This window comes from Schistocerca gregaria, chromosome 4, assembly GCF_023897955.1.
Source record: "Schistocerca gregaria isolate iqSchGreg1 chromosome 4, iqSchGreg1.2, whole genome shotgun sequence".
Taxonomy (NCBI): Eukaryota; Metazoa; Arthropoda; class Insecta; order Orthoptera; family Acrididae; genus Schistocerca; species Schistocerca gregaria.
The window spans coordinates 471,812,116-471,831,485 of NC_064923.1; the positions used below are offsets into that span (position 1 = coordinate 471,812,116).

General features: G+C 38.5%; 1 protein-coding gene across 10 annotated transcripts in view; it reads right to left on the bottom strand.

The window, feature by feature from the left end:
- Positions 1 to 12,319: 12,319 nt before the first annotated feature.
- The window catches only part of LOC126267309 (kalirin), a 2,010,890-nt gene continuing 2,003,839 nt past the window's right edge, over positions 12,320 to 19,370 (bottom strand). For all 10 annotated transcript variants that reach the window (XM_049972405.1, XM_049972404.1, XM_049972401.1 and 7 more), the window contains 5 exons: positions 17,624 to 18,185; positions 17,400 to 17,538; positions 14,458 to 14,660; positions 13,323 to 13,518; positions 12,320 to 13,224 (listed from right to left, as the gene is read on the bottom strand). In XM_049972405.1, the coding sequence (XP_049828362.1) occupies positions 13,102 to 13,224; positions 13,323 to 13,518; positions 14,458 to 14,660; positions 17,400 to 17,538; positions 17,624 to 18,185 (1,223 nt within the window). In that variant the 3' untranslated portion in view covers positions 12,320 to 13,101. The remainder of the gene's footprint in view (positions 13,225 to 13,322; positions 13,519 to 14,457; positions 14,661 to 17,399; positions 17,539 to 17,623; positions 18,186 to 19,370) is intronic.

Consider the following 19,370-nt stretch of genomic DNA (forward strand, 5'->3'; position numbering starts at 1 on the left):
CCTCTTTGATTTTTACCCTCCATGCTGCCCTCCAATACTAAATTGGTGACCCTTGATGCCTCAGAACATATCCTACCAACCGATCCCTTCTTCTAGTCAAGTAGTGCCACAAAATTCTCTTCTCCCCAATCCTATTCAACACCTCCTCATTAGTTATATGATCTACGCATCTAATCTTCAGCATTCTTCTGTAGCACCGCATTTCGAAAGCTTCAATTCTCTTCTTGTCTAAACTATTAATAGTCCATGTTTCACTTCCATACATGGCTACACTCCATACAAATACTTTCAGAAACGACCTCGTAACACTTAAATCAATACTCGCTGTGAACAAATTTCTCTTCTTCAGAAACACTTTCCTTGTCATTGCCATTCTACATTTTATATCCTCCCTACATCGACAACCAGTTATTTTGCTCCCCGAGTAGCAAAACGCCTTTACTACTTTAAGTGTCTAATTTCCTAATCTAATACCCTCAGCATCACCCGACTTAATTCGACTACATTCGATTAGCCTCGTTTTGCTTTTGTTGATGTTCATCTTATATCCTACCTTCAAGACACTATCCATTTCGTTCAACTGCTCTTCCAAGTCCTTTGCTGTCTCTGACAGAATTACAATGTCATTGGTGAACATCAAAGTTTTTATTTCTTCTCCATGGATTTTAATACCTATTCCGAATTTTTCATATGTTTCCCTCACTGCTTGCTCAATATTCAGATTGAATAACATTGGGGAGAGACTACAACCCTGTCTTACTCCTTTCCCAACCACTGCTTCCCTTTCATGCCCCTCGACTCTTATAACTTCCATTTGGTTTCTATACAAATTGTAAATAGCCTTTCGCTCCCTATATTTTACCCCTGCCACCTTCAGAATTTGAAAGAGCGTATTCCAGTCAACATTGTCAAAAGCTTTCTCTAAGTCTACAAATGCTAGAAACGTAGGTTTGCCTTTCCTTAATCTAGCTTATAAGATAAGCCATAGGTCAGTATTGCCACACGTGTTCCAATATTTCTACAGAATCCAAACAGATCTTCCCCAAGGTCGGCTTCTTCTAGTTTTTCCATTCGTCTGTAAAGAATTCGCGTTAGTATTTTGCAACCATGACTTATTAAACTGATAGTTCGGTAATTTTCACATCTGTCAACACCTGCTTTATTTGGGATTGGAATTATTATATTCTTCTTGAAGTCAGAGGGTATTTCTCCTGTTTCATACATCTTGCTCACCAGCTGGTAGAGTTTTGTCATGATTGGCTCTCCCTAGGCGGTCAGTAGTTCTAATGGAATGTTGTCTACTCCCGGGGCCTTGTTTCGACTCAGGTCTTTCAGTGCTCTGTCGAACTTTTCACACAGTATCCTATCTCCCATTTCATCTTCATCTACATCCTCTTCCATTTCCATATTATTGTCCTCAAGTACATCGCCCTTGTATAGACCTTCTATATACTCATTCCACCTTTCTGCTTTCCCTTCTTTCCTTAGAACTGGTTTTCCATCTGAGCTCTTGACATTCATACAAGTGGTTCTCTTTCCTCCAAAGGTCTCTTTACTTTTCCTGTAGGCAGTATCTATCTTACCCCTAGTGAGATAAGCCTCTACATCCTTACATTTATCCTCTAGCCACCCCTGCTTATCCATTTTGCACTTCCTGTCGATCTCATTTTTGAGATGTTTGTATTCCATTTTGCCTGCTTCATTTACTGCATTTTTATGTTTCTCCTTTTATCAATTAAATTCAATATTTCTTCTGTTACCCAAGGATTTCTACTATCCCTCGTCATTTTACGTACTTGATCCTCTGCTGCTTTCACAACTTCACACCTCAAAGCTACCCATTTCTCTTCTACTGTATTTCTTTCCCCCATTCTTGCCATTTGTTCCCTTATGCTCTCCGTGAAACTCTGTACAACCTCTGGTTCTTTCAGTTTATCCAGGTCCCATCTCCTTAAATTCCCACCTTTTTGCAGTTTCTTCAGTTTTAATCTACAGGTCATAACCTATAGATTGTGGTTAGAGTCCACATCTGCCCCCGGAAATGTCTTACAATTTAAAACCTGGTTCATAAATCTCTGTCTTACCATTATATAATCTATCTGAAACCTGTCAGTATCTCCAGGCTTCTTCCATGTATACAGCCTTCCTTTACGAGTCCTGAACCAAGTGTTAGCTATGATTAAGTTGTGCTCTGTGCAAAATTCTACCAGGCGGCATCCTCTTTCATTTCTTAGCCCCAATCCATATTCACCTACTATGTTTCCTTCTCTCCCTTTTCCTACTACCGAATTCTGGTCACCCATGACTATTAAATTTTCGTCTCCCTTCATTATCACAATATTTTTTTTTTTATTTCGTCATACATTTCTTCAATTTCTTTGTCATCTGCAGAGCTAGTGGGCAAATAAACTTGTACTACTGTAGTAGGTGTGGGCTTTGTGTCTATCTTGGCCACAATAATTTGTTCACTATGCTGTTTGTAGTAGCTTACCCACATTCCTATTTTTTATTCATTATTAAACCTACTCCTGCATTAACCCTATTTGACTTTGTATTTGTAACCCTGTGTTCGCCCTACCAAAAGTCTTGTTCCTCCTGCCACCAAACTTTACTAATTCCCGCTAATCTAACTTTAACCTATCCATTTCCCTTTTTAAATTTTCTAACCTACTTGCCCTATTAAGGGATCTGACATTCCATGCTCCGATCCGTAGAATGCCAGTTTTCTTTCTCCTGATAACGATGTTCTCTTGAGTAGTCCCCGCCTGGTGATCCGAATGGGGGACTATTTTCCACCGGAATATTTTACACAAGAGGACGCCATAATGATTAACCATACAGTAAAGCTGCATCCCTTGGGGAAAATTATGGCCGTAGTTTCCCCTTGCTTTCAACCGTTCACAGTACCAGCACAGCAAGGCCGTTTTGGTTAGTGTTTCAAGGCCAGATCAGTCAATCATCCAGACTGTTGCCCTGCAACTACTGAAAAGGCTCTTGCCCATCTTCAGGAACCACGTGTTTGTCTGGCCTCTCAACAGATACCCCTCCATTGTGGTTGCACCTATGGTACGGCTATCTGTATCGCTGATGCACGGAAGCCTCCCCACCAACGGCAAGGTCCATGGTTCATGGGGGGGGGGGGATTTTATACTATGTGATCGAAAATTAGAACATAAAATTGAAAAGTTAAATTTAATATCTTTTACACTAGGGTGTGCTTATTGTCAGAAAATCAACCAACATCGTACAAGATAAATCAGCTGTTTGCTAACACCCAAACCTCCAGATGTCAGACACTCAGATCTCTGTCAAAAGTTTATGTCAATAGAGTTTCAACCAAACCTCCGATTTAGCTTTGTGCCATCGTCCAGCAGAATGGGCGTTAACGTTAATTAAGAGAATCACCAGAACAACGGAGCACAGGAAAAGCATAACTTTAACTAATACACTATGTATAGCATCCATGGGGAAGTCGGTAGAGCGCTAGATCGCCGTACGAAGTGCCCTGGCCTCATTCCACAATGACGAAAAGTTTTTTATTGTATTTTGCGTGAAAGTGTTATATGGGGCTATTAATACTTGTGCATGTGTGGGGCAATTGTTTCTTTATTCTACTTTTCCGATTGTTCATGTTTATTCACCGAAACTGCAGATGCACTAGCTGCTTCATCACGAATGGTCTCTGTTCTGTTGCACATGTCCGAGGGAACACCACACCTATCTGTACAAATAAACTCTATAGGTTTGCTACTTTAAGCTAATGAAGCAAAAGCAGACTGCCAAAACAACATTGCTACAAACACCGAAAAGTCCTTTGCATGTCAGAAAAATGGTCTCCCACATAAGAGTTTCTTGGGTAAACAGTTAAACTGTCGTCAGTGTGGTTTCAACGCGGGACATTTGCCAGGATGACCTCATGGCCTATCAACTCACCCACACAAGACCTACAGAACCATCACTCGCAGACAGGCCTTTCCTCTGCTCGGTAGTTCAGGTGTTACTTTTAATTACCGTTGATGTGTGTTCTATTGGGTGACATGACATAGCACATAATAAATCGGTGTTTCGGCTGATACTCTGTCTACATACAACGTTTGGTACCGATCTCACTGTCTGCCATCTGGGGGTTTGGGTATAAGTGTTTACTGGACAACAATGCACATTGTCGCATTTAATTCACTTTCACTGTTGTATTACAAGATTAATAGCTGTTGTGGTATGCTTTTGTTGGAACATCATTATTAGGATATTAGATGATTCAGAATATTCAAAATCAATTCAGGCGGTGAAAAGTGCAAGTACAGCAGGAATCGCCAACGTCAAAACTGGACAACTGAACTCTCAAATGAGAATCTAAACATCTATTGTAACCGTAATGGAACAACAAAAGAAACAATATTCAAAGCAGGACGCTCTCAAATGAGAATCTAAATATCTATTGTAACCATACTGGAACAACAAAAGAAACAATATTCAAAGCAGGATGTTTGTGCTTCAGTGATCTTATTCATCTGAGAGATAGCTTGTATATTAATGAAACAAAATTTGAACAGTATAATTTCTTACTCCGCTGCCCAGTAAATAAGCACCAGCAGTAGGCAGTTTTAATCGACGTTGGGAATCCCAAACAGAAGTTCAGTTGAATTTGCGATGATTTCTGGCCTGTGCTAAGCTTTTGAGGTCCGAAAAACCACAAACGTCTGGACTGTTTTTCAGTTTTTCGCTTATAACTCGAAAACGATACATCCTACAGAGAATTTCCAAAACACCGTAATGAAAGAGCATAACATTTCACTTAGAATGACCTAGTGAAAAGTTAAAACCGGTTCAACTGTTCGCCAAAATCGATCGTTGAAAATCGGCAGTTTTTACCAATTTGGTGGAAAAGTGAGTTATGCTCGTGTTCTAATGCCTGTAATTCAAAACTGGCGACCCCAAATGAAAAGAGATATGCATGAAAGTTGTAGAGTCTCAATTTCTGCATAAAAAAGCTCCTAAATTGTAAAATTCACTCACTCCTTTGCAAATATACAAATACAAATTCGTAGCGCTGAAAAAAGAAACACATATGAAGATTTGGGTATGTTGACTTTTTTAAGTTTATAACTTTTTTGTGAATAAAGGAGATTAGCAATGAACTTTAATTATTCCTCCATTAATCTTTACCTACATGGCTGATTAGTATTATATTTTTTGAAATTTTTTAACCAACGACATTGAGTACAACTGAAAAACACCTCTCTTGTAAAATTCTGTAACTGGTTTTTTGAGTTTTTGGGCTCCGTGGACGCATTCTTTTTTTAAGTAAGTGGAATGATTCAGAAAATTTAACTCACGATACACATTTTGCAGAATTTTATCAGGATGTCGACGCACGACATCGAATATGTCATACAAGCAATTGTTCCAATAACTGATAAAACTAATACAAATATGAGGCATTGTATGCCAGTTACAACCTGATTGATGATCACCCTTTGGTTGTTAGCTACTGGTGCTACATACAGAAGTTTATACACATCGTTAAAGTTCACTATTCATCAATCAATAGTACCAGAAGTATTTAATCGTTGGTAGAAGTACTGAAATATTACATTAAGGGATGTTTGAAATAAGAATGCAATTTTCATTTATATTTTATTTTTGTTCAGCAGCACACCACACTGTTCACACTGTCAGTCCTGCATCAGACACGTTTCGATATAGTATGAAACCCATAGGATCAAATGCATAAATGAATAAACCACGTGAACCAAGAGCCACATACTCTTCCACTCTTCCTATGCAACTTTATTGCTTCGCATTTGGTACAGGTTCCAAGACTTCGATATGTTTCGAATGCTTCATCAAGCATGATTTCGAGCTCATTGGGAACAGCTTGCCAGCGGTCCTTTTTCAGACTGCGATCTCTGCATACCTTGCTTACGATGTCCCATAGCTCTGGTGTAGATGAATCGCATTTATGACATCCATACTTCTCTCGTTTGTCCACTTCTCCATTACTGTACACAGATACAACTAACAAAATAGATAGCAACTCGTACACATGCAAACTTTCAAATAAAATCAAAGCTTTATTGTTTGCACTCAAGACATCAAAAAGGACTGGAGATAATATGAAGACATGAATGGTGAGTTGTTCCTACAATAGTTCAAAGAGAATCTACCCAAATCAGAGGCTAACAGTGTTATAATTACTGAGAATGCTTCATATCAAAGGGTTAAGGTTGAGTGTAGGCAACATAAATCTTGGAGGAAACAAAACATTGTGAATTGGCTGATGAAAAGGGACATGTCGATCCCACTGCGATTAAGCTTGAATTATTGAAACAGTTGAAGCTGTGGCATCACCTGGAAGTCTATCTAATGCATGACGCCATTTATTCAACTCATATGAATGTAATGTAAACCAAGAAAGTAATGCCTGTAATATTATGAGTCACTTTGCCGAGTCTGATAATATTTTCTGACAAATATTGTAAATATTTTCCATTAATCACAGAGATAAAGAACACAATACTTCAGTAAGTTCCATGAAAGCATGGGACTTCAAGTGTCATATATATATATATATATATATATATATATATATATATATATATATATATATATATATATATATATCCGCCATGTTGCTCGCCTTGTTTTGTTCTCTGCTTTTCGCCTGGTTGTTCTCTCTCGCCTGTGAGGCGATGTATGTGCATATAACTCGCTCTCTGTACCAGCTTTAAAATTAAAATATGTTCCTAATTGAAAGTATATTATATTTCCTCTAAAAAATACTTCTCGCTCCACGTGAAATTTATTTAAAGATAATAAGTATTATGTTGCTGTTGATTGCCCATCTGGGTTCGACTGTTTCGGTAGCGCTGAGTGAGCCATCACGTGTACTAACGAATAGTTCAGTATTTGCGAGCTTCATTCGCAAAGGAAAATAGTTCTAAGTACTTTTATGAATTATTACAGTCAGTTTTCAATATTAAAGTTGGTTAATACTTTTGATTGCGAAACTTATTCAGAGATTTAACACCGCAAGACTCACGTAAAGCTTCACTTCTGGTTTAAAATATTTTCAGTTAATTCAAAGGATTAAATATTAACTCAGTTCCTAAAGAGATACAGCTCAAGAAAGTCTATGCAATTATTTCAATAATACTCAGATATTTGTACCATTCTTTCTTTCTGTGTAACATTAGACCAATTTTCTGGAAAAAGAAATCATTTCATGCTCTATATTATCGCTGTGTTAGTTGCAGGTTACTTTACTTTGCGTTGTTGTTTGTTAAAAGAGCGTAACATTTCCATTAATAAGAAATAACTTTTTGCCTGCCTATTGAGATTACGTCACGCTACGCATATTTAAGACGCAATTACTCGCGCTCGAAATATACGTGGCGTTCCAAAAACAATATTCAGAGTTTACACTGCTACGTTACATTGTTATTGCTGTAAGTTGCGACTGACACCTGCGCGCGTATTTCAAAACACATGTAAGAACCGGGCTGACTTATACCAAATAAATTAATTAATTATACACCACAACAGAAAGGAGGTAATGGTACAAAACTTACATTATAGACGAAACAGCACAGTCTGAGTTCGAACTGTCGTTAGGTTACCGCCCTGTCACTGTAATTTAAACCCCATAGAACTTCCAAGTTGAATGACATGTCGCAAAAAATAATATAACATTGAAGCTACCAGGTGTGTTTAAATTGATGCACGAAGCTCTCGGTCGCACCGTCACTGCCGCATGCTGGTGAGATGCAGAACAACACGTAATAAAAGAAATAAATAAATAAAAATACGGCAGTTGGATGGTTTCATAGACGTTGAAGATGGCAGTTCCACTGATGAAATGCTACAGATTCAGAGGTGGAAGCACCAAGCGAGGTGGCGCAGTGATTAGCTCACTGGACTCGCATTCGGGAGGCCGACGGTTCAATCCCGCATCCGGCAATCCTGATTTAGGTTTTCCATGATTTCCCTAAATCACTCCAGGCAAATGCCGGGATGGTTCCTGTGAAAGGGCATGGCCGACTTCCTTCCCTGTCATTCCTTAATCCGATGACCTCGCTGTCTGGTCTCCTTCCCCAAACCAACCAACCAGAGGTGGAAGGAGTTTAGTGGTTAACACACGACTAAGGTGAGTAATACCTTAAGTGATTTCAGTATTCCATTATACGGCAAAATCTCTGCAATACACTCCTAAAATCAAACATTGCTCCCACAGATAAATTATACTGTGTTTAATGCTCTTTTTCTGAGATAAATTATTGTTTCCGCTTGGTCTCTTAAGAAGCGTATTACCGGTGTATTACTATATATCAGCTTACCCCATAAAATTTAAATGATATTTCAAGTTTTATTACTTGTCTGCTGTTGTAGATTTTATTAAGTATCTGCAGTTGTAATGTCTGTTCTAATCTGCTTCCAAATGATTTATTTCAATACTTTTGACGCGAGTGGTTTCAGTGTTCCAGCATTTTCAAATACTCTACCTACCTCTGAGAAGTGTTACAATAAAGCAAATGGAAACAGATTAAACGAAACATTATCATCATTCAGCTGTGGAATGTTGAACACAAACAAATCAGCTTCCACACAATTATCTGCAATTATCACAGCGGGCTTGTTGGACCAGATTCCCTGTTTATGCATGGGTAAAGATTTGTGCGTTGAGTTTTCGCTACCGTTTAAAACGTAATGTTATATTGCACCCTACTGTACACAGTTGAACCTCCACAGAAAACAAAATTCAGTGAGGCAAATAGCAAACGCGGAAGAAAACACAGCTTATACCAGGACTGTCCTTAAACGATGAACATATTATACAGAATCTATACAGCCACGGAGTTTTCTGTGATTAGGCTCTCTATAGGGCCCTTGTGAACGATCAAACTTGTTTGTCAAAGTTGCTCTTATGTAGCCACGGATTTCTCGAACAAAATCGTACATGTACCAACCAAGTTTATCAATTTAACTACACGTTTGAAGCTAATGCTGTTCGTGATTGTTGTAATCTGACACTATTGGGCATAGCTGCAAGTGCAGATTAAGTATTTCTAACATAGACTCCGGCTCTGTGTTTCAAGAAGAAGAAGAAGAAGAAGAAGATGCTGGTCAGGGAATGGTATAGGATGAGCAAGAAATATACAACATGCCCGCATCTCGTGGTCGTGCGGTAGCGTTCTCGCTTCCCATGCCCGGGTTTGATTCCCGGCGGGGTCAAGGATTTTCTCTGCCTCGTGATGGCTGGGTGTTGTGTGATGTCCTTAGGTTAGTTAGGTATAAGCAGTTCTAAGTTCTAGGGGACTGATGACCATAGATGTTAAGTCCCATAGTGCTCAGAGCCATTTGAACCATTTTTTTATACAACATGTTGTTGGCATGCCAAGCAGGGAGAGGTGCCAAGTGAAAAATTATGAGTATATATAGATGTGTGGAGCAAAATCTTGCAGTATACATGAGTCCATAAACAAGCTGTTTACTAGATAATTGCGAATGTGTGAATATGAGCCTCTGACTTCAGGACCAAATCCTGTCCTAATTAGTATAAATGTATTTGAAACTGTTCGATTAAGTCTCCATGTAACTTGACTCAAATTTCACCCAAAGCCTACCTCAACAAGAATCCCAATACTACTTCAGAAGTTTACATGTTATGATTTAGTATATCTTCGTACCTGTTAAAGTAGGCATTCCTTGTGTCATTCTGACATTTGGAGGCAATAATGCACTCATTTCTGCAGTGAGTATTAATTCTTTCCAAACATGCACGGACCATCTAAATGTTGAGAAGACTGAATAGATTGATTCTCCAGTTCTTCAACTGTATCAATAAAGGTACCGTGTACTTCACTTCTAAGATGGTCTCAGATGGAAAAATTCAGATCTGAGGTCAGGAGTGCTTGGAGACCAAATTACAGGCTGTGCTTGGCCTATTCTTCTTAGACCATACTGGCAAGTTAGGTGGTGTCTTCTACCAGCACCAAAATCATGTGTTCCATCATGCATGTGCTGCATTCTCCTAACATTCCACATGGTGAGGTGTGCCAGAGTTGAACTGAATACAGTTAGATGGGGCCTAGATTGAAAAGTTCACGTTTCAAATACATTTGTACTAACTAGGACACTATTTCAAGCTAAGTCAGAGGCAGCTCATACTCACAAGTACCTCACAAATTGCTTGTTTGAGGCTCCATATTTAATAGAACATTTTTGTTTCTATTATCACTTACTTTCGCATGCCAGATTTTGCACTCGACTGTGATCCACTCTTTATATACAAGTGGCGTTCAATAAATAATAGAACACATTTCTTTGGCCAGTTTTGGTTCAAACAAAGCGGAATTTGTTTTGGGTATTGTGGAATATTCCTCCTTTAGCCGTTATAGTTCCATGATGTTCCAGTGGTGGCAGTGTTACATATAGGCTTCAAAAGGGCATCTGTAATGGACTTGTGTTCCAAGCAAGGAGCTGTCACTGTGGGAAGCAGTACATGGATGATGAGACAGTGATTGATGCAGCAAGACATTGGCTCTGACATTGACTAGTACAGTGGTGCTGTGTGGGCATACAGGCCCTTCCAGTGAGGAGGAGTAAGGCTGTGATACTGAACGGAGATTATACTGAAAAATGGGGGTTTCGGGGGCCAAAAGAGTGGGAAATAATGTGTTTTTTTGGAATCCTGAATAAAACCAACCTGCTTTCAGAAAAATATGTGCTGCATTACTTGTGAATGCACCTTGTACAACAATAAAATGTTTGCTGTAGAATTTCTAGATAAGTAATTACTAAACATCATGTGGCTCATCAGCTTGGAGCAAATACTTTCCTCTTGACTCCAATCCAGTTGTAGATATGTCAGTTTCAATTGATGCTGCCACCAGTAATTGAACCCAAATTCACCATGTTAAAATTGTGTGTGCTACTGTTCGCCTGTGGAGGGGGATTATTATATTTACAAAATGAGAAAAATGGTTAAAGCCCAAAGAAAGGCCAGTAATTATCTGGGGGGGGGGGGGGGGTGTAGTGGGTTACACAAATGTTATGTCGCTTGTGGAAAGACTGTTTTGATCCAGCCCTGATGACATTACATGGGAAATGAAAGCTCCCTACTAAAGTGAGAGGAGACATAGTGTATAAAGTGCAGAATACATGCATGTATGCTGGTTGTCCTGCATGGGTGATGTGGGACTTCCTCCTCCTGCAGCACTCCTGTCAGTGCAATACTGAGTGAAGTGGTGTGTTGGTTAGCACACTGCACTTGCATTCGGGAGATCGATGGTTCAAACCCACGTCTGACCATCCTGATTTAGGTCTTCCACAATTTCCCGAAATCACCTCAGGCAAATGCTAGGATGGTTACTTTGAAAGGGCATGGCCAATTTCCCTCCGCATCCTACCCTAATCTGGGCTTGTGCTCTGTGTCCAGTGACCTCATAGTTGATGGGACGTTAAACACTTATCTCCTCCTCCTCCTCACCACAGTAGTTTGTGATCTGGGTGGAGCTGCTTTCTCCCTGCCTCCAATCCTCTCTATTAGTATTCCAGAAAATAAGTACATCTGCACACTTGCTCTGTCCATGTGGGGTACTGTGATGGATGGTATTAAAATTAGAAAACAAGTGAACAGAATTTCTTTACATAATATTTCACACTATGGAAATAAAATGTAAACAGGTGTATAACATTTTTGTAGCACCTAGCAACGTTTGAAATACTGGTAAGTAAGTAACAGCTGTGTGAACTGAAAGATGTGACAAAAAATAAACAAAAAAATTAATTATTTTCAGAATTTGTAAATAAACAAAGCAACTTAGCCGCATATTTGGAAATTACAGTAAGACTGTTTCTGTCATGTAGGTATCATGTTCAGTTTACCGCGTGCAATGAAACAATCTACCGCTTATCATCTCTCTTGTGTTGCAATGGGCATGGGCTCTTGGGAAAGTTCCATGTGTGATTTTTATACAGATAAGAAAGACATCCTTTCTACAGTTCTTCCTTTTAGTTTTTTATGAAAGAACCAACCCCTGGTTCCTCTGTCTAATGTTGAGTGTGCTCTTGGTATGCTGCCTGTTAATATAGAGATTTCCCTACCTTTATTCAGTAATAGAACAGTCCAGCATTCTTACCTTTAGCAAATCCAGAGGAAAACTCATACATGTCAAACATACGAGGAATATGAGGAAAAAGTGATAAAAACTAGGCTGTTTTCTATTGTGGTAGCAACATTCAGGTAAAGAAAAGGAGAAATACAAAAAAATATCATATCCTCCACTGCATCTTCCACTAATATGAAAGCCAATAAAGGTATTACATCAGTTAAGTTCTGCTTTATATTTTTCTTTTTATCATGCAGTCTCAAATACATGGCAGCTAATGGCATGTTGACTCCTTCTGCTATATCTGCAGAAACACAGATACTTGTCCATAAAATATATAAAGGTTCATCTGTACAATTGGTGCATATTGTAATATCAACTATCAAAAATAATTTTAGAATTTACAATATATAGTCATTAGTTACAGTAACTGTTATTGTCATCATTCTTTATAAATGCTGCACATAATTATATTAATTAAAATATACTCTATTTAACAAAGTATATCACTTATGTTAACAATGAAGCAAAAAGCGTATATCGTGACTTTTTAAAATCTATTTACAGACGATTTGCATGCAGTGTGAAATGATGCAGGTAAGTTAGGCTTAAAGTAATGACTAAAATTATTCACACTGCATTCATGACTGATCTTACAAATGCTTTGATAGTTAAATGAATAAAATACAAAGTTTCAGACAGGGGAGACATGGCCTACATATAAAAGTCTTTCAATAAATAAATGAGTTAAATGAGATCTAATTGGTACTTTATCTCATCTCTTTTGTTTTAATCAACAGTATTGTCAGTTTCACATAACAATACAGTGTCCACTTCCACTAGCAAACAATTGAAAATGTCTTTTTCTCATGAGCAAGATACACAGTGAAATATACTGTACTTTGGTCACAATGCAAGGCACAAAAATATAGGTTCATATTGGTAACAGAGCCACAATCAAGATGCAGCATGAAGAAACAGTTAACTTTCTTCACTCAAGCGTAGGCTGTTGTTGAGAGACAGCGTGGACAGGATGAATGGGTCGAGCTAGGGACTGCCTCCGTTCCATAAAGGAAGCAAGCCTGGCTGTTGGAATGGAGCATATCTTTTGAACCTGCAACAGTTTTTGCACAAAGTTAGTATGTGCAGTGACATTCTTAAGGAGGAATGACTTTCTACAAAATATATACTATAAATAAAACTGAGCCTTACATCCTTGAACCATGGAGACGACAAGAATTCAGCTGGCTTGGCCCGCTGAGCTGGAGTTAAGACAAGAAGGCGGCAAATTAAGTCCTTCCCATCATTAGTGATTTCAGCAAAATATTCATCAGGAAAACAGTAATCACACTTCAGTATGTTTGAAGTGGTCTCTTCCATGGAATCGTCCAGAAATGGAGACAGCCCACTGAAAGTAACAGAAACATGTGAGCACAAACATAACTGAACATACCTCATCGTATAAACAGTCTTTTCTAATCTGTTTATGTAAGTGTCATGATAACTGCCACCACTATTTATCCCCCCCCCCCCCCCCCCCACACACACACAGGATAAATTTAACTTTTATTATGAGACTGTTAATGAACATCTACAAGCAAAACAGAAAAGTCTTGAAAAGATAATTTGCATGTGATTACATGTGGTGATGAGTGGAGATATATGACAAATAACATAGTATTCCCATTTTTACCATCATTTAGAAAATTCACATTAGGAAGCATAAAACAGGGTGCTGGAGATTTCAATACTTGGATACCTTATAAAATTATTTAGCACTCTATTTCCATTTGCAACAGACACTATACCATCCGAACTGTAAATATAGGCAACTGATGTACAAAACTGGACTCTAATCAGGTACCATGTGTTACAGTAACATAAATTCATTATGATAGCATGGTGGCATATATGAACAAGAGTTCTCCATGCCACACAGAAATGTAACTGACATCCAAGGATCAACATTTCAATGTGAACAGTTTCTTTCTGTTATGATTGAACAATGATGCACATTCTCTATCTTATGTCAACATGGTGCTGATACAAAATATTTTGTCACTTCTGAAGAAAAAGAAATTTCATATTCTGAAAATGTGATAATATGCTAGTATTTTTTTACTTAGGATGAATTTTTCTGTTAAGCACAATCTCTTACAAATGTCCTTGCTCAGTTAATGTTAACTCAATGTACTGCCACAAGCAAAGTGTTGTCAGCCATTTACCCACCTCTAGCCAAGCACATTCATTTGCCTGTGCATGGGACCTCAAGCTAGAACAGCCTGGTGTAAGATGTACAATGTTCTTTTAAATTTGCAGTTGTAATAAAATATATTTTGTGTGTTACCTGAGGAAAACATATAGAAACACTCCAACACTCCACATGTCTGTCTGGCAACAGACTGGTTTCCCCAGAACCATTTCAGGTGCAGCAAATTCCAAATTTGATGGAGGCAGAACTTCAGAACCTCTTGTGCTTACTGAATCACCAAAATCTATCAGCTTCAAGACTGGTTTGGTAGTAGACAAGTCTACAAGCACATTTTCTGGCTGGAAAGCAGAATAAACGAAAGTTTCTCAGAGGATCTAACAAAAGCAACACACACATAATATCACACTAAGACCATATAGACATAACCATTTGCCAGCAGCATGTAATTATAGGGAGTGGACAAATTTAGTTTCCTTTTGTGGTTAAATATCTCAATAATTTTCACACAGCAACCAAAGGAGGGGATCACCCCCTTCACAAAATGAAGCTGTGAATGAGCAGTCATGTCTGCCATTCCCTCCACCCCATACAAGTTAGGTGCATGGAACTCAAGAGTTATTAATACAACTAAATCAAATAGTGACTGTCATTTGACATTTCAGTTATTTGTCATTATGATGAATAGATACAGAAAAATTTGCACATGAATAATAGGAAATAGCCCCACCAATGGAAAGGTCAGGGAGAGGAAGGATCAAGATAAACATGAAAACAAGAATTGACAAGAAAACTATGAATTATTTTACGGATGTAACTCATTTACTGATCTGATGAGAATCAGAAAATTAAGGAATCAAATGTAGAAAAGACCCACTTACTATCAAATCAAACAATTAAGAGACCACCAAAAACTATTTATATTTATTAGTATAAAAAGTGTGTCAGCTGCTTTCCATCCTCTTGACAGATTATAATTATTTGCTGAACTCAAACTTGAATCTCGATGAAGGGTTTCATGATGTGTCAATGCAATAACATCTTCATGTGTTTTTTCTAGCATAAGGCCACAGTGCGGAAATGATGGTTTTGAAAGGCTTTCTGAAACATCTCACTCACACTGCGATCTTATGTGGCAAAATACCTGCTGGATTATGAGATATGCTTGCACGTTTGCAGTGGCAGTGCATTACTCTTGGAAAATAAAGATTGAGAACTGACCCTTAATCCTTTAAAAAAAGTTTATTACCATATACAACAGTGGAGAAAGAATCAGAATTTTAATGTCTCATAACATACATGTCAAATCACTGATTTACTGCGGACTCATCAAGCTTATAACTGTAATAGGCCTTGCATGGAATACAACATATTTGACGATATTCATTTCAATGGCTATGCATGTTGAGTACATGGAGGTGTGTAAAATATGAGGGTGGTTTGAAAAGTTCTTGGAATGGAAGAGAAAAAAGTACCTACATCACTGAAACTTTTTAATTTTTCAATGTAGTCTCCTTGTAGACCAATGCACTTGGTTCAATGATGTTCCCGTGCCTTGATCCCATCTCGAAAATGAGTTTCCTCCAGGTCTGCAAAATAGTTGTCAACTCCGGCTATCAATTCTTCATTTGAAGTGAATCTTTGTCCACCAAGAAAAATTTTCAGTTTTGGGAAGAGATGGAAATCTGATGAAGCCATATCAGGTGAATAAGGCAGGTGTGGCAACAATTCATTCCTTAGTTTGTGTGGGCACGCATTGTCTTGATGGAAGATGACTTTCTTCCTTGCTAAACCTGACCTTTTTTTGTGTGTCTTTTGTTGCAATTTGTCCAGGAGGTTAGCATAGTATTCTCCAATTGTTTGCCCAGTGGGGTGTGCAATCTACAAACAGAATCACCTTTGCATCTCAGAACACTTATGCCATGATCTTTCCCGCTGAAGGACTTCTTTGCTTTATTTGGTGGCAGAGAATCTGTATGTTTCCACTGGTTTGACTGTTGTTTTGTCTCTGGGGTACAGTAGTGCAAGTAAGTTTCATCTGTGGTCACAAACCAGCACAAAAAATCTTGTTCACTTCCCCAGAGCAGACCAAACATCGTTCTGATGTGTTCATTCTCATGCATTTTCGATCCAGCATCAAGAGTTGCAGCACCCATCTAGAAGATAATTTTTTCATTTCTAATTCTTCACTTAAAATGTGATATACTCTATCAGATGACATCTGTCAAGTGTGAGCAATTTCACACACTTTCAACTGGCGATCCGCGATGACCATTTTGTGCACTTTTGTAATGATTTTTGGAGTAGTGACACATCTTGGACGGCCACTGCACAGATCATCATGTAAGCCCTCCTGGCCAAATTTAAATTCATTTGTCCACTCAGCAACAGTTGAATTTGAAGGAGCAGAGTCCCTCAGTGTATTCTGAAAATCGGCTTGAATGTCCTTCACTTTCATACCTTTCTTTATGAAGTACTTAATCATTGTTCGAATCTTGTTTTTTTCCATCCTCGCAAATCACTATTCGGGAACAACAACAGAGCTATGTCACTGCCACAGCTCTCTTCCAGGAGCACTGACATGGCATGTGTTTCCGGGCAACAGTTCAATGAATATCATGTGAACAACTCATTGCACTAGCGCCCATTCTGAGAACTTTTCAAACTACTCTCATATAATAAACAGACCTGGATTTAGAACAAACATCTAAATACTACTCAACAAGAATTGGTAAACCAGACCTCAGTTATGATTTGAATGCTTAAACAGAATATGAATATTCTTCTCAATTAAATCACACCTTCACAATCCCAACATCAGAATTTACATTGCTCTAAATGACAAAAATTTGTTCCCATAGCGAAATTTGAGTTTTTATGCCTTAGAAACAATAAACACCTTTTGCTGTCTCACAAAAATGAGTTAGCACTTCAGCTTGCCTCAGTCTTTTCCATGTTGTTAAAAAAGATGGACTCAATGGTTTTAAAATATCTACATTATTTATCTGCTTTCAGTTTTGTAGATATAAATAATACCTAAGAAAACAAATGTACTTATATCAAAATTAAAGGATATGTACCTTCAGGTCAAGATGAGATATGTTTTGTTGGTGCAGCGTTGCTAGAGCAGACACCAACTGTTGCATGTAGTGGCTGACTGTCTCTTCATCATACACTACTTGTTTGCACAGGTACGAAAACAGTGATGGACCATTTACACTGAAAACAGAACCCTTACTGTAAACAGACATTCCTTCAAGTGAAGTGAAATAACTAAGACAGTTCTACAATAGTTAGTACTCACAGTTCCATCACTATTGAATCAATTCCAGGCTGAGGGGCATTTTCAAATAATGCCAGAGCTCTCACAATATTGGAATGCTGTAGTCTTGCCAGTAATGCATATTCTGCCTGTGTTACTTCACGTGATTGTCTTTTGCAATAAACTTGCTTCACAGCAACTTCTTGTGAAGTACCACGATCTCTTGCTTTGCGCACTACTGAAAATCGACCGTAACCAATTTCCTCCAGTTCAGAGTAACGTCTTCGGAACTGCTCTTGCTGCCAGTGACCTGTATCAGGTGGTGGTATTATAATAGGAGAGGATGGCATACTAGCAACAGGCGTGCCCATTCCATGGCCAGTGGAGAGCACTCTGAATGTATACGTCTCTCCTGGTGTAAGTCCATCTACAACGTGAGTTAATCCTCTAATGGGACCTCCAACTGGCAACCAGTCATCTCCTAAGCAGTGTCTGTAGCATTCCACTTGGTAGTAACTGCTGCTGTCACCTTCCCACTGGAGCAGCACACTTGTGCCAGTGACAACTTGTACCCTTGGCTGCATAGTAGATGTCAAACCTGTACCTGAGCAACAAACACTCGCGTTCAAAATGTGGGAAGACAATTGTTCAGATTTATTATATACAATGTTAAACATAAAAATCTGGTAAAATATAGAACCAAAATTCCCATAAGACTGAATGAAATAATTATGTTTTACTGGAAACTGCAATGGCTGAATGAACTTCACATTTCCTGCCTTATTCTCAGCTAGGCAATAATTATTTTGGTCCATCTATTGATTAACAGCTCTTCTTTCAGCATATTTTCACAAATGCAATGAAGACATATTCAGTGGTGACCTTTCAGTTTTATAATCCATATATTCATATGAATGAAAAGAATAAAGTGGGAGGGAATGATAACTTCCAATTGTGGTTAAGTAGGAGGACAAGATGGTGGTGGTGGTGGTTACTGTTTAACGTCCCGTCGACAACGAGGTCATTAGAGATGGAGTGCAAGCTCGGGTTAGGGAAGGATTGGGAAGTAAATCGGCCGTGCCCTTTCAAAGGAAGCATCCTGGCATTTGCCTGAAACGATTTAGGGAAATCTCGGAAAACCTAAATCAGGATGGCCGGAGACGGGATTGAACCGTTGTCCTCCTGAATGCGAGTCCAGTGTGCTAACCACTGCACCACCTTGCTCTGTAGGACAAGATGAGAAGTTCTCTTTTTCGGACAGGGCTGCTCACGATATCGAGTTGATCAGCAAAGGTTATTGCTGCAGCTCACAATGTAATAACTCACCCAGCAGCCAAAATCCAATCATTTATTGAATAAGCTGAATATTGAGACTGCAGTTGGCTTCTGAAGACCAGGATTTTGCATATAACAAGAAATTCTGACTATTATACAATGTCAAGAAGACTGTATATTCTGTCATAGCAACAAAATTATTGACATGCACAGTAAAGTGAAGATTAAGATGCAGTAATTTTCATTGTGAACTGTAAGAAAATAACATTCAGTTTCAGATTAACAATTTGACAATTTGACATTTCATGAACCACGGACCTTGTTGTTGGTGAGGAGACTTTCTTGTCTCAGCAGTACAGATAGCTGTACTGTATGTGAAATTGCAATTTTGGGGGGGGGGGGGGTGTTATCTGTTGAGAGGCTATATAAATATAAGAAAGAAGAGGGGAAGCAGCCTTTTCAGTGATGGCAGGATGACTGACTGATTGACTGATCTGACTTGTAACGTCAACCA